Consider the following 14,741-nt stretch of genomic DNA (forward strand, 5'->3'; position numbering starts at 1 on the left):
TGCCAGCCCCACAGCCCCTGCGCTGCTGGCTGCCCTGGGGACCCCCAGGCGTGACCCTGCGCTCGGGCTGCCCCGCTGTGTGTCCCGAGGTGTGACCCCCCCGGCTGAGTCCCGAGTGTGAGCCCTAGATGTGATCTCCTCCAGATGTTATTCCCAAGTGCGAATCCCCCGCCTGTAGCTCCCCCAGATGTGCCTCTCCCAGTGTGACCCCACCCCTCTGCCTCCCCAGGTCTGCCCCCCTCGGCTATAAGACCCCATGTGCTCCCCCGCTGGAGCCCCCGCTAGGGTGACTGCTCTGGCGTGACCTCCCAGGTGTCATCCTCCATTAACTCCTCCCAGTGCTGATCCTCCCCGGTGTGAGACCCTGCGTGACCCCCCGCAGGTGTCCTCCCCAGCTGTGCCCCCTCATCGGTGTTACCCCTGCTCCCCATTCCCTTCCTGCCGCGGTGTGAGGCCCCAAGCACCCCGAGGTGTACCACCCCCCACCCTCCCGGCAGCGCCCGCCGCGTCTCCCCCGCTCCGCTCCGCTCCGCGCATGTGCCGCGCCCGCCCCTCCCCCGCGCGGCGGCCGGAGCCAGCGGCGGCGGCCGGGCAGGATGAAGGACCGGACCGGGGAGCTGCGCGCCGTGAGTGGGGGCGCCGGCCGCGGGGGTGCGGGCTGCGGGCATCGCCGCTGCCCCTGCCCGGGGACCGCCCGGCGCCGCCGCGCCCCGCCCGAGCTGGGACCAGCGTGCCCCGAGCGGCGGCGCCGGGGGGGCTGGGTGGGGGGAGCGGGGCCGAAGTGAGACGCCCCGCGGGGGTGTCGGAGCGGGGTTCTCCGGGCTGCCCCCCATCCTCCCCGCGGGCCGCTCCGGTTCCCCCCGGCTCCCGGTCGGCCGGTGTGAGCCGCGGGCGCTGCCCCAGGGGACCCCATCGGCCCGGCACCGGGTGAGCGGCTGCCCGGGGGCCGTGCCGGCTGAAAAAAGGGAAAATAAAATGTTAATTCTTATGCGGAGCAGGGAGGGCAGCGCCCGGCGGGGATGCTGCGCGCAGGGGCGCCCCGCGGACAGCCGGGCCCTGCCCGTGCCGGTGCCCCCCCGAGGCCGTTTCTGCCCCCGGCCGCCCCGCTCCGCACCCGTTTTGCTTTTTCATCTGATGTCATCCGGCCTGGGGAGAGCCCGGGGCCGCGCAGCCCTTGGGTGCTGCCTCGCCGGGGGGACACCGGCCGGTGCCTGCGGGTCCCTGCCCCGTGCTGCCCGGTGCCCCGGCTGTCCCCGCTGCCGCCCGGGCCCAGCGCCTCCGCTGCGAACGGCCGCTTGGCGCCCGATGCCGTGACCCGGGGGTCCTGCTGAGGCCGCGGGGGTGACCGTGGGGGTGGCGGGGGCATCGGGTACCGTCTGCCGCTGGAGCCTGTCCCAGGGGAGCGCCCGGGCCCAGTGGCACCCGCGCTGTGTCCCACTGGAGACCCCCCGTGGGTCACGGGGACTCGGGGTGGTGGAGCACAGCCCGCAGCTTCAGTGCGTGCCATGGCAGAGCCCCTCGCTGCCCCTTTGCTGCCTGTCCCTTTGCCTGCCAGGGTCTGCGGTGGTGGCACTGCCCGGGTGGCCACCGGGACCTCGGGTACCCCGTCTCACCTGCTGCTGGGAGGTGCTCTGCAGCATGTGGGGGACAGCGGGGATGCCCAGGGGTGTGAGAGCCTGAAATCCCAGGGTGCTGCTCCAGCATCCAGCCTCCTGTCTCGTGCCATCACGTTGCCACTTGCTTTGCTGCTTTTTCTTGTTTTTTGTTTTTCCAATTTCTTCACGACTGGGTCTGCCGAGCCGCCTGGGGGGTGAACTGGGGGCTGCATGGAGAGGGAGGCGAGTGGGGGCTCAGCTGTGTCCATCAGTGCTCCCTCCCAGGGGGGTGACCCAGATGTGGAGCGAGGGGTGGAGGGGGTGACCGTGGGTGCCTACACTGGCCAGTCCCTGCAGAAACCCTGTTTAAATTGCTTCAGCCGAGAGTTTGGCTCGGTCTGGAAAACGTCAGGAGGGCAGAGCTGGGGTGACGCCAGCAAGGGGCCGAGGGGGTGGCTGTCAGTGCTGGAGGAGGAAGGGACTATATAAAGAACTGCACCCCCCCCCAGCCATCGCGCCTGGAAAGCACCCAAACAGGGGGCTCTTTCTCCACTGACAGCGCAGGCTGTGAAATAGGATTGGAAAACAGGCTTTTTAATAATAATAGTAAAAACCAGCCCTGTGAATGTCCTCTTGGCAGCCGATGCTGGCTGAGAAGTGATGCTGTAGAGTATTTTAAAATCTCTCCATTCCTTTAAATATGTCTCAAGAAAAATTAAGTGCATTTTTGCTTCGTTGCTGCTGCTGTTCCTTATTCATCAGCCGAGTGCTGAAGGGCTGCGCAGCCCCTGGGCTCAGCATCCTCCTCAGGCCTCCCTGCTGCATCGGGGGCTCCTGGGCACAGAGGTTTGGTTTGGAGCATCCGGGTGCCCCGGAGCTGAGCGGGTGTCCGTGCTGGGTCGGAGCCTGGCAGGGCTGTGGGGAGCGGGGCAGCGCGTGGGGAACGTGGATTTACAGCCCCGGTGGTGGTGGTCACCTGGGAGGAGCGAGATGCTGCAGTGGATGGAGTGTCGGGAGCGTTTGGGCTTGTTTTTTCTGTGCTGCAAGTAGCCAGCCTCGTTAATAGCCTGGGCCAGTTTCTTCTTGTTTTGATATATTGTCTAAATTCTGCCAGGGATGATATAAAAGAAGAATTTAAAAAGAAAAAAAGATGGCTTTATGGGCGCTGAGGAGGGGATGCAGGGCTTTGCTGCTGTGCAGAACAAGAGCTTCATGTCTTAATGGGATTTTTAAAACAGTACTTGAAATTCAAAATGCTAATCCCGTGTCTTTTCTGAACCTTGGCGCTCCGGTTGTGTTCAAACTCACTGGAGCTTCCCTAGTGCCCTGGGGGCGGTGATGCCCCCAGACCTGCTCTGAACCAGGGACAGGAAATTCAGCTTATGGCTGAAAAATGTCCTCGTGTTGTGGAGGAGGAGCAGCCGGGGCCTGGCCGTGAAGGACGCCTGGAGCAGACCAGCAGAGCTCTGCTCTCCGCTGCTCCTGGGTAGGTGCTGTGGCTCTGGCCACGGGTGGTGGTTCTTCCCCATCTGTAGCGGTGCTGGAGCCCGATCCCTGAAACCCCCAGAAGCTGCCCCTCCTGCTGCGCTTGTGTCTGTGCAGTGTTGGTGACAGAGCAGGGATGGGGCAAAAATCAGCTGAAAAATAATTTATTTTGCTCTTGAGACAGTCTCTAAGCTGCTTCTCCTTGTACTCCATGCACCTGAAATGTCTTTAGGCTCTGCGAGGGTCCCACGTTGCTCTGTCGTGTCTGGGAGGTGACAGCTCCATTTGGGTGAGAGATGGGAAGTTCCAGGGCATGAGACAAGTCCAAATGGTTAAATATTATGAATGGTGTTTTCTGAGAAAGCATGAGGAGGTGAGGGGGATGTGCAAGTGTCATAGGATCACAGTGGTTTGAGTTGCAAGGAACCTTCAAAGATCATCTAGTCCAGCCTGACCTTGAACACTCCAGGGATGGGGCACCCACAGCTTCTCTGGGCAGCCTGTGCCAGTGTCTCACCACCCTCATCGTGCAGCATTTCTTCCCCACGTCCAACTTAACCCCACCCTAGTTCAGTTTAAAACTCTTGTCCCCTGTCCTGTCACTGCAGGCCCTGGTCAAAACTCTCTCCATCTTTCCTATAGCCCCCTTTAAGGATTGCACATCCACCACAAGGTCTCCCTGGAGCCTTCTCCAGGCTGCACAGCCCAGCTCTCTCAGCCTCTCTCCAGGGCAGAGCTGTTCCAGCCCTTGGACCGTTTCAGTGGCTCCTCTGGCCCCGCTCTGCCAGGTCCGTGTCTGTCTTGTGCTGGGGACCCAGAGCTGGACTCGGTGCTCTGGGGGTCCCAGGAGAGCAGAGCAGAGGGGGAGCATCCCCTCCCTCCACCTGCTGCCCACGCTGCTGCTGATGCAGCCCAGGAGACACTTGGCTTTCTGGGCTGCAAGCAGACACTGTCGGTTCATGTCTCATCTGTCATCTACCAGTCCTTCTCCACAGGGTTGCTATCCATCCATCCATCCATCCATCCATCCCGTCCAGGTCCCTCTCGATGTCACCCCTTCCCTCCAGCGTATTGACTACCCCACTCAGCTCGGTGTCACTCGCAAACTTGCTGAAGGTGCCTTTGATGCCACTGTCTGTCATTGATGAAGATGTCAAGCATGCCGTGGAAGAGGCATTTTGCAGCTCCTGGTACCACTCTGTCCTGTTTCCTGCAGGGCTCAATTCCCTGCACTGGTTCCCCATTGCTGAAGTGGTGAGACGATGCTCAGGAGCTGTGAGACCTGCCCGGGCCAGGAGAGTGGGTTCTGGGGGGGTGTGAGGCTGGGTGGACCCAGATGGTTCAGGTCAGGGTTGGTGGATGAAGCCCATGCACTTGGCATTAATGACCATTAAGAAACAAGTGGCTGGATGATTTTGGGAGGATGGGACTCTGCTGTCAACATTTCGTACAGCAAATTAGAAGAATTTCCAATAGTTATTGATTTTTGGTGACTGTAGCAGTTGCTGGGCTCTAATTGGACCGGGAGAGACATTTATCGGTGGACAGATCCTCCCCCCATTCCCTACCAGGCAGTGCTCACCTGATGTTTTATCTTGCAATTACACGATGGAAGTGTTCCTTGAGATGCTGGGGTGGACACTGCCCAAATCCTGAGATCGGGCGCTGTGGGGAGAGGTTTGGCAAGACCACCGTGCTTGTGGGACAGCGTCCAGGCCTGACAGGTTTCAGTGCTGGCAGAAGCTTCCCCAGCGTCAGAAGGACCTTCTCCAGGTGGTGACAAGGACAGTCTGGACCTGGAGACTGCCCTTTGCCCCCCAGCACACACCTTCGGGGATGGGACTGCTTGTCCGTCTGAGACTGTGTGGGCATGGAGGTGTTTGTAGGACCGAAGTCTCAGTGCTTGCTTGCAACAAAGCAAGTGTATAAAGTGATGGCCATGTTTCTGGTGACCTTCCCATTGAGTCTAAAAGCTTGTCTTGCTCAAATGAGTGTTAATTGAGAATAATCTCTCCAGGGTTTGAAGAGTTGCTCTTTATTTCACGTCGAGCTTTAGTTTCTCATCATACCTCATTTCTGAGTAAGGAGCCATTTCCCAAACCATGCCATGGGCGCAAAACCGGATCTGCTTTTGCATGTCTCCAGCTTGCAGAAATGGTGGAAACGGTTTTGCGGGGTCCTTTCCTCCTGCGCCCGTCGCTCCTCTCTGGCAGCGGTTTTCAGGTCCCTGTGTACCGCGCTGCCGTCCTCCCCAGCGCGCCGAAAGCCCCGCTGCTGCCTGCCGCCGCCTGCCCGCGCCCTGTTCTGCTGCCTCCTGCCCGTGGGAGTTGCGGGGAGGTGTGCGTTAAAAATAAAAGGAGCGAGAACGCGAGGTCGGCTGCGGGTCTGGCTCCGCGGATCCGCCCTCTCCCGCCTGCGGCAGCTGAAATCTGCAGCGCGGCCCTGCAGGAGCTCTCAGCCAGACCTCGATCCGTCCCCGCTCGTTAATAGTCCCATGCTGCTCCCGCTGATGATTTCTCTCTTGGGTGCACAAATGTAAAGTCAACCAAAGTTGCTATTTGCAGCAGGAGTTAAGTCTTGTTGATCTCCTTTTGGGCAGTGGGGCTTTTGTGGAGGAAGTCCCCCCGCCCCGGGTGCCAAAGTCCCTGGTCACCCTGGATATGGACATATTTCCTTATTTAAATGCTGTCTTCATTTCCTTTTTTAAGCCCCTTGGTTACCCGGCATGGTTTCAAGCTCTTCTATTCAACCAAAAGGGTCACGTAAATAATTCAGCTTCACGTCTTCCCTCACCCGTCAGGGGGCTGGGGCTGTCACGTGCCGGGTGATCCATGTTGTGTGTGCACAGCCGCCCTGTCTGGCTGTAGTTGGTGGGGTGGGTAGCGATGCTGAAAAGCTGATCTTCTGGGGCCTGGAAGGAGCCGAGCACCATGGGGAAGGCCGAGCACCATGGGGAAGGCCTGGCCCGAGCATCTCCCCACACGAGGGTGCGTCTCTGGGGCAGGGACGCTGCTTCGCCTGTTCCCTTGTCATCCTGGAGGGTGGGACAGGGTGAGACTCAGGTGAGTCCTTCCTCCCTGGGGTCTGCCAGGCCTGTCAACTGGGAACGGCAGAAGATGACAGAGGTGACATGAACAAGCCCACAGCACCTGCCTTGCATGGTCTCCATCTGAGACGTTCCTCTGCTCCCCAGCAGTTGTGGGGTCCCAGGCGTCCCCATGCTGCAGGGGTGTTGTTAGCAGCAGTGGGCGTGTAGAGCAAGCCAAAGAAAACTTCAAATGGGGAAGACCCCTTGATGTGCTTTAAACACAGCAGCATACAAATCCCACTCTAGGTTGTCTCCGGACAATGTTTAGTGTCCCCGCCCTGGGAGAGGACTGGGGTCAGCAGTGCGGATCGACGTCCCGCAGGGGAGCCGGGTGATGGACGAGGCTTGGGGGACAGGCACCGGCCTCAGGGGGGACACCGAGCCCCCTGGTGTCTGCTGGGGAGCTCAGGGTCTGTGTGGTCAGGGCTTGGTGGTCCCACTGGAGTCGACCTGAATGCAGAAACACTCTTTGCCTCCTGGAACCCAGCGCCACGCTGTCAGAACTGACGAGTAATGAGACGTTGCGTTCGCAAGCTGCGTATGTTGGCTGCGCACTGGGTGCCTAAAAGGGCTCGAGCCAAAGGGGTTTAGACTAGTTCCCGTTGTTTTAATTGCAAGTGTCTTTGTCTTTGTGTGAGCTGCTCGGAAGCTATACAAATGTTTGTTTTGCTATGTATCTCCCTGTTAACAAGATTTCTCAGGAAATATGCAAAATTATCACTACAGGCAGAACATGTACAGTAAGGCTCATTAAGCTAAGTACTGTGATAAATTGCTACTTCCAGAAAATTACGTATATTAGCAAAAAGGAGGAGAGTGAGCCCAAGTGGAAGACCCGGGAGGGCAGAGTGAAGTACCGCCTTGGCTCTGGGCGGACGGGGGTGACCTGAGCAAACCTGCGGCAAGGGATGGCTGAATGTCCTTGGACCGCGGTGCCAGCGGGATGATCCTTAGAGGAGACACGTGGGGTGGGGAAGGTGAGTGGAGAAGGACAGAAACTGAGTGATGCTGTGTCTGGACCAGACCAGGCATAAAGCCAAAAGGATTGTCTTAGAAAAATATAAAACAAGGCAATGCTGCAAGCACAAGGAGCAGAAAGTTTTGCTGAGCTGGAGGGCAGCGGGAGAGGGCAGGGGCGATGTGCCCAGGCTGCCTGTGGCAGCAGGGCTGGCGTCTGGAATGTGGGCGCTGCCTTGTCCCCCAAATGAGGGAGCAGACTGATGGCTGTGAACAGAGGACAGGCCGTGGCATGTGGTGTGGCATGGGCTCGCAGAGTGGTTTGGAAGGGACATTCAGAGATAACTGGTCCAACCCCGCTGCCATGGGCAGGCACATCTCCCACCAGAGCAGGTTGCTCAGAGCCCCATCCAGCCTGACCTTGAACACTCCAGGGATGGGGCACCCACAGCTGCTCTGGGCAGCCTGTGCCAGTGTCTCACCACCCTCATCGTGCAGCATTTCTTCCCTGTGTCCAACCTAAACCTACCCTCAGTTTAAAACTGAGGTTTTCAGCTTAAGACTTGTTGCCTCCTGTCCTGTCACTGCAGGCCCTGGTCAAAACTCTCTCCATCTTTCCTATAGCCCCCTTTAAGGATTGCACATCCACCACAAGGTCTCCCTGGAGCCTTCTCCAGGCTGCACAGCCCAGCTCTCGCAGCCTCTCTCCAGGGCAGAGCTGTTCCAGCCCTTGGACCGTTTCAGCGGCTCCTCTGGCCCCGCTCTGCCAGGTCCGTGTCTGTCTTGTGCTGGGGACCCAGAGCTGGACTCGGTGCTCTGGGGGTCCCAGGAGAGCAGAGCAGAGGGGGAGCATCCCCTCCCTCTGCCTGCTGGTCACCCTTGTGATGCAACCTTTTGATGTGGTGGTATTTGGGAGGTGATTTTGTGAACCCCGAGGCACCCTGCTGCCATTCCTTCAGAAGGCTGTAGGCCACGTCCTTCCAGCCTGCACTTCTGCAGTCCCTTTTCCACACTGCTCAGTCTGAAAGCCAGCAGGTCACGTCAGGAGGAAAGTTTCTTGAAGACCTCACATCTGTAGGACTGTTGCTGACCCTGTGTGAGCAGCTCCAGGTGACTGGCCGAACCAAGTGTCCTTGGATGTGGCCTGTGATAAGAAAACCACTGTGAATGAACTTTAATTTTGGTGCTCATCTTTTCTTGAGCTGCAAACTCATTTCATTTAGTTTGATTGAGTGAGTTTTGTACATAGATGTTTTATTTGTTTTTCTTTAAGCTGCCTTGAATACACGCAGATACTAAGTGCTCAGGTCCCACATGAGAAGTGTCCTGAAGCAACTTTCAACCTTCTTCAGGGTGGTACTCAGCATTTCCCATGGAGGTGCAGGAGATAGCCCTGTACAGCCCCTCTCCTCTGGCAGGAGCTTCTCTTCCTTCATCACCTTTTGCCGGAGCCGTGGAAGCAGTGAGTGGAGCACAGGGTGATTGCTGGCCAAGAGCTGTCCTTGGGGGCATCCAGAGGAGAACGGGAAATCCTTCTGCTCCAGCAGCCATGGAGAGGTCAGGGGGAGGGAAAACTTCACCTTGGTTGCCAGGGGTGCTGGCGCTGCCCGTCAGGAGGGCTGGTCCGGGTCCCCGGGAGGCTGAGACCGGTGCTGTGTGTGGGTGGCTGCGTTCGAGACCTTGTCACCTCCTCGGCGTGTTTCACAACCTTGTCAAGACTTGTAGAGAAGTTGATTGTCCCTGCTGCCGTTGGACAGTTGTTGCAGGATGGTGGTTATAGAATTGTTGAATGATTTGCGTTGGAAAAGACCTTCAAAGATCCAACCCCATTGCCACAAGCAGAGACATCTTCCACTAGATTGGATCCTGACTGCGTTGTAAAATTCTAAGTCTTGTGCCTACATTATTTATGTTCGTTTGTTCTTAGGCCGTTGTTCTCCTGCCGTTACAGAAGGTTCATCTTCCCTGCTGCCTGCTCCTCTGGCATCCACCAGCACCTCAACGTTCACCGCCAGGCGTGGGGGCAAACCTGGGCTGCCTAGTGTCAAAATCTGCCGTTAGATGAGACTGAGCTTTGTGTTAATAGTGCAGTATTTCCATTTCTAGCGGATACTTACAGACCTGGGTTTCTTTTCATGGGAAGTAACTAAAAACATGATTTAAAAAAAGTCTTCTGCTCCCATTGTCCAGTGAATTTTTGGAAGCTCGCTGCTGGCCGTGACCACGTCCCGCCATGCAGTACTTCTTCTGTGATGTCTGCTGTGGATTTGCTAGTTTTAAGTCTCCCTTTTTGTCTGCTATTGCTTTCAGATCTTCTGCCCTGTCAGACTTTGTGTTTGTGGTGCATGAAACGACTGCTTGTTTTGATTTCCAGAAGACATTTTGTATTTGCCTTCTGGGAGGGTTGGTGTCTCACTTGGGTGGTGCCAAGTTTCCTTTACATGGTGTGGGCAAGAGCACCAAAAAAAGTCATTCTCACGTTTGAGCATTCGTGACCATTTGAACCACCCGGTCTAGCAGAAGATGTCCCTGCCCACGGCAGCGGGATTGGGCTGGAGAGTCTTTGAAGGTCGCTTCCAACTCAACACATTCCATGAGTATCTGTTTGTGGGTAGCGCGGTCTGATTTGAAGGATAAGCATTATTTGGACTGCCTTGGTTTTCACATGGTGATCCTCTCCTGGGGCCATGGGAACTGCCTGTGTCACCTCCTCTCCCTCAGGCTTTCCTTCTCTTTCGCCAACAGCTTCCCAGGACAGACCCCATGGTCACTGTGCTGCCGTCATCAGAGGACGTTAAGAAATTGACTTCAGATGAATTAAGTTTGTCTGCCATTTTTTCACCCAAATTATGCTTTAGCCGTGATTGCAAATTTGTAAAGGATTGACTGTAAAGTAGCGATGACTTTCCAGGAGATCACAGTGCTGTCCATGTCCTAGAGGTCAGTGAGCTCAGCTCCTTGCCCTCTCAGGGCTGGTGGCACTGCTGTCACCTCTGACATTTGTTCTTAATAGCTAAGTGGAATTTTACCTGCCTGCTTCTAAAACTGAGTTTAAGAGTTGACCACAGCTCTGATAAAAGGCTTGGGCTTCATGCCAGTGGTCGGTAACGTAATTCTGCAGCAATGAAAGCCAACACCTAAGGACAGAACTCTTGGAAATCTTGTTGTCCCTTGCACGGCTAGTGTCGGAAATTGGACATGCCTTCTGACTCACACAGATGTTGCCAAATGCTAAAGTCATTTATGCTTTGAACTTCTCTTCATCAAAAAGTTAGTGGGAAGCGTGGCCTACTTTAGTGAATATTGGGACTGGTCGTAGCTGAACTGAGGCCTGTGTGCTATAAAATACCCAGTTTATTGTGCTGCATAGCTGTACGATATATCTAGTCTGCAAAAAATGCCTAGACTGAGGCCGTAGGTAATGGGTGTTCTCGGGTGGTTCAGTTCCCCAGGGCTCTCTCCCGGGAGCAGACGCCCTGGCTGTCCTCGTCCCCAGCCGTGACACCACCTCCCTGGAAACACTCCCGAGCGGGACTTCTGCCTCTGCGCTCCCGAGGAGAGCCTTGGTGTGGCTGCCCTGAAACACTCGAGGAAACCCTGGGCTGTGAAGGGTTAGTGCAGCCTCTTGGGTGAGGGTGGTGGGAGTTTGGTGGGTCAGAGAACCTGCAGGTGCTTTGGGCCTTGTTCACGTGAAGCTTCAGTGACAAAACTGCAGCGAGCTGCTTTCTGCTGCCGAGCATCGCAGAGCTGGGCTGGGCTGCTCCCAGGAATCCGGGCAGCCAGAGCAGACGCTTTGCTACGTGTCCTGTAGGCTTTTTAAGATGGCTGAGAAGAGACGTCGGTGCAGCTCGCTGCTGAGTTATTCTGACCTCGTCCTCCTCGCTGACGCGCGCAGCTGCGTGCGGGGCCGCGGGAGGGAGCTGCCGCTGGAGCTCTCCCTGCCCCCAGCCCCGCGCCCGGCGCTGTGGGCTTGGACACAGGGAACAAGGCAACTGGTGCTGGACCCACGTGTCCGTGTGGGTCTGCGGTCCTGGCCATGAGCATCCCCCCGCTGAGCAGCCTTGTGTTGTACATCCCACGGGCTGCTTTGATTTCTGTACAGAAAGGACCGTCATTTTGCAAAGAAAGTCAAGGCCAGATGGCTGGGCAGATCGGTATGGAGGTGTCCGGTAAATAAAAAACCCCACAGATTCAGCCTGGAAGTGAAACTGGCGAGCAGCATCCTGCATCTTTTAGGGATGAGGCCTTTTTTTCCTTAACTTAATTGTCCCTACAAGGCGGGTAGCAGCTGTTATGGTCTTTTCCTTTCCTTCTGCTTTTGTGAAGCTCTGCCTTGTCTCTAGTGGGGGTGGGAGGCAGCGTGTGGGGGCTGCAGGCGGGGCTGGGGCTCACTGTGTTTCCCAGCTAGCACCGTTGTGGGTGCTACGGGCACGGCTTGGTGGAGGAATGAGCCGAGGGGTCAGTGTGGTCCCCGCGGGTGCAGAGGTGCCCGGCGGCAGCTGGTCCCGTCACTCCTCTTCCCTGACATGGCTCTGCTGCCTGTACCAGCTCTGCAGATGCATCCGGACATGGTCAAATGCATCTGCAATGCTAACAGAAGAGGGCAGGAGCTAAAGCCTGAGCATAGCTGCTGCTGAGATAACAGAGATGTCTTTACGCCCTGCTGCAGCTTGCCCTGCCTCCTGCCTCTTGCTTTCTGGAGGAGAGCAGCCTTCAAGTCTTTTCCCTTGGTTTGTGCTCCTCTGCCATCTTCCAGAAAGCACCTGCAGAGGGAACAGATCTGTTTTGAAACAGAGGGATGTAATGTGCTCGATAATGAGTGTATTAGTGATGTGCTGGTTGCAAAACCCACATTGCTGGGATGCTCTGGGGCTCCACACCCATCTTCCTGTCTGCTGCTTGGCTTTGCTGGGGAGAGTGTCCCAGCTCTGCTCTGCCTCCTCTTGGGATTTCAGCCCTTGTGCAGGGCCACGTTTAACCCTGTGAGGCCCCGAAAGATGCTGGAGGAGCTCTGGTTGACCTGCCCTCCCCATCCCACTCCATGCGCTCAGCAGCTCCCAGAGCCATCTCCACTGCCTGCTGCTCGGCCCCCAGTGGGCTGGAGAGTTAACCCTTTGAGAGACAGCTTATCTTCACCTACCCTGTGCGGGGACCCAAAGCCTGTTGAACCCGGGTCCCTAGTGCTGCCTGAAGGTCCCCAAGGCAGGAGCAGGTGTCAAGAGAGGTCGATCAAACCCCTCCTGTTCTTCTGCTCCAGACGTGCCTGTGGCAGAGCAGCCGCTCCCTCTGACGCAGCAGTGGTCGTGTGGTCCCTGTATGAGCAGCAGCAGTGAGCCACCAAAGCTGCAGGGCAGCAGAGCTGCTTGCTGACTGGTTGTGTTAATTAACTTGTGCTCATCGCCTGCTGTAAGCCGGTTTTAAAGCTAATCTCACTTAAGGCACTTAGACTTGCAGCGCTTTGCTCTGGCTCTGTTTCCTTTCTCCCTGTAAGGAGGCTCGGGGCAGCCTGTGCTGCCCAAGGTTGCAATGTGTCAGGTGTGCCCAGTGGATGCAGCCAAGAAGCACAGGGAGGATGGCGTGCCCAGTGTCCTTGCATGGCATTGGGGGTGTGTGCCCCTTGCCTGTTGCTGGCAAGCACGCCTGGGCTTTTGAAGGCTGTGGATTGTTTGCTGCTTGTGTCAAGCAGTGCCAGCTGGTGGCTTTGACCTAGAGCAGAGCTTTCCGTGTGGCTTTCGAAACCTGGGGTGCTCACAGCTGGGATGTGTGGAGCCAAAATGCTGTCAGCTTGGTGGACACTTTAGGTTTCCTTAGGAAAGGTGCTTTTGTTCTGTTTCTGCTTTGGCAGAAGTGTATGGGAAGACACTTGAAGCCTGGGGTGAGCGTGCCTGCGGGGGCTGGCGTTGCGCCTGCACCGAGCCCTGGGATGGTGGGACATGCTGTGAGCAGATGATCCTTCGGTGCTCTGCATCCTGGCGAGCTGTGCCTGCCCAGTGACATCTCCTGCCCTTCGGGTCCCAGATGGCCCCGCAGCCGCTGCCGCCGCCCCCACGCGGGGTGTCAGGTGGGGAGCGGTGGGGCCGGGGATCAGCCTGACACCGTGCGTCAGAGGCGATGTGGCACGGAGGGTAGTTCCAGTGACGGGTTGGACAGATGGTGCCCTTCTCCAGCCCGGAGTGACACGTGCCCTCCTGACCAGCAGGCTCCATCCTTGCAATTTCCTTTTCTCAGGGTTTCTGGGCAGGCTCTTGTGCCGCTCTCCCTGCACGCAGCAGGGCAGCGCTGCATTCAGTGCCTGCCCTAAATAACCGTCACCCCGCCTGTGCTTCAGTGCTCTGCTGCACCCGGGGGGTGACCTGCCTCGAAAATAGAAGTGCCTCCAACAGGGCTGCACGTGGGTTGGGCAGAAACCCTCTCCCTGGCGGTGTGTTGCCTTCCTCTGGGATTTCTGGGTCTAATAGACAGCACAATCCAGTGGGCAGCAGGAATGGAACTAAGCAGCAATGTGGCATCCTGAGTGCAATGAACCCAGACTGTTTGGGATGTGGAAAGGGTGGGCAAGAGGTGACAAGGAGATGGGCATCTTGGCTGGTGGCATGCTGACCTGCTACCTTTCCTCTGCGGCCGGTAGTCTCTGGCCTTTGTGGTTACAGTGAAAGTCTGTGTTTAAAATTAGTGATGGGGAACGCTTTCCTCACAAGCTTCAGAAATTCCTGCAAATTAAGATCTTGCCAGAATGAAGGCAAGAAAAGCTGGATAGTCTCAGAGGAAGCTGTGATGGAGATGCATTTTCCTGTGCAGGACTGCAGACTGGCGGGTGTTTCCCATCCTGCTGGCCCTGGGAGGGGCTTTCGTAGGATCACAAATGGTTTGTGTTGGAAGGGACCTTCACAGATCATCCAGCCCAAGCCCCGCCATGGGCAGGCACATCTCCCACCAGAGCAGGTTGCTCAGAGCCCCGTCCAGCCTGACCTTGAACACTCCAGGGACGGGGCACCCACAGCTGCTCTGGGCAGCCTGGGCCAGTGTCTCACCACCCTCATCGTGCAGCATTTCTTCCCCGTGTCCAACTTAACCCCATCCTTGTTAAGTTTAAAACTCTTGTCCCCTGTCCTGTCACTGCAGACCCTGGTCAAAACTCTCTCCATCTTTCCTATAGCCCCCTTTAAGGATTGCACATCCACCACAAGGTCTCCCTGGAGCCTTCTCCAGGCTGCACAGCCCAGCTCTCTCAGCCTCTCTCCAGGGCAGAGCTGTTCCAGCCCTTGGACCGTTTCAGCGGCTCCTCTGGCCCCGCTCTGCCAGGTCCGTGTCTGTCTTGTGCTGGGGACCCAGAGCTGGACTCGGTGCTCTGGGGGTCCCAGGAGAGCAGAGCAGAGGGGGAGCATCCCCTCCCTCCACCTGCTGCCCACGCTGCTGCTTATGCAGCCCAGGGACACTTGGGTTCTGGCCCAGGGGAAAGCATCGTGGCACAGAGCTGGAGTCAGCAGGGCTGGAAGGAGGACAGAAGAAGAGTGGTACAACAGGTTCCAGAGGTCAACTGGAGTAACAGCCCTGTTTTCCTCTGAAATCTCCTTGAAACACAGCCTACCACCCAACAGCCTCTCAGTGGCACTGAG

At 57.2% G+C, this 14,741-nt stretch overlaps 1 protein-coding gene across 2 annotated transcripts in view; it reads left to right on the plus strand.

Moving 5' to 3' along the window:
* Positions 1-488: 488 nt before the first annotated feature.
* Positions 489-14,741, plus strand: part of STX1A (syntaxin 1A) — an 80,759-nt gene continuing 66,506 nt past the window's right edge. Inside the window, exon 1 of one of the 2 annotated variants that reach the window (XR_010467380.1) lies at positions 489-626. Coding sequence is in view for 1 of the 2 variants with exons in the window: in XM_065037342.1 (XP_064893414.1) it covers positions 597-626 (30 nt within the window). In the remaining variant the exon portion in view is untranslated. The remainder of the gene's footprint in view (positions 627-14,741) is intronic. The other variant, XM_065037342.1, reaches the window with a different exon arrangement.

This window comes from Columba livia, chromosome 20 (assembly GCF_036013475.1).
Source record: "Columba livia isolate bColLiv1 breed racing homer chromosome 20, bColLiv1.pat.W.v2, whole genome shotgun sequence".
Taxonomy (NCBI): domain Eukaryota; kingdom Metazoa; phylum Chordata; class Aves; order Columbiformes; family Columbidae; genus Columba; species Columba livia.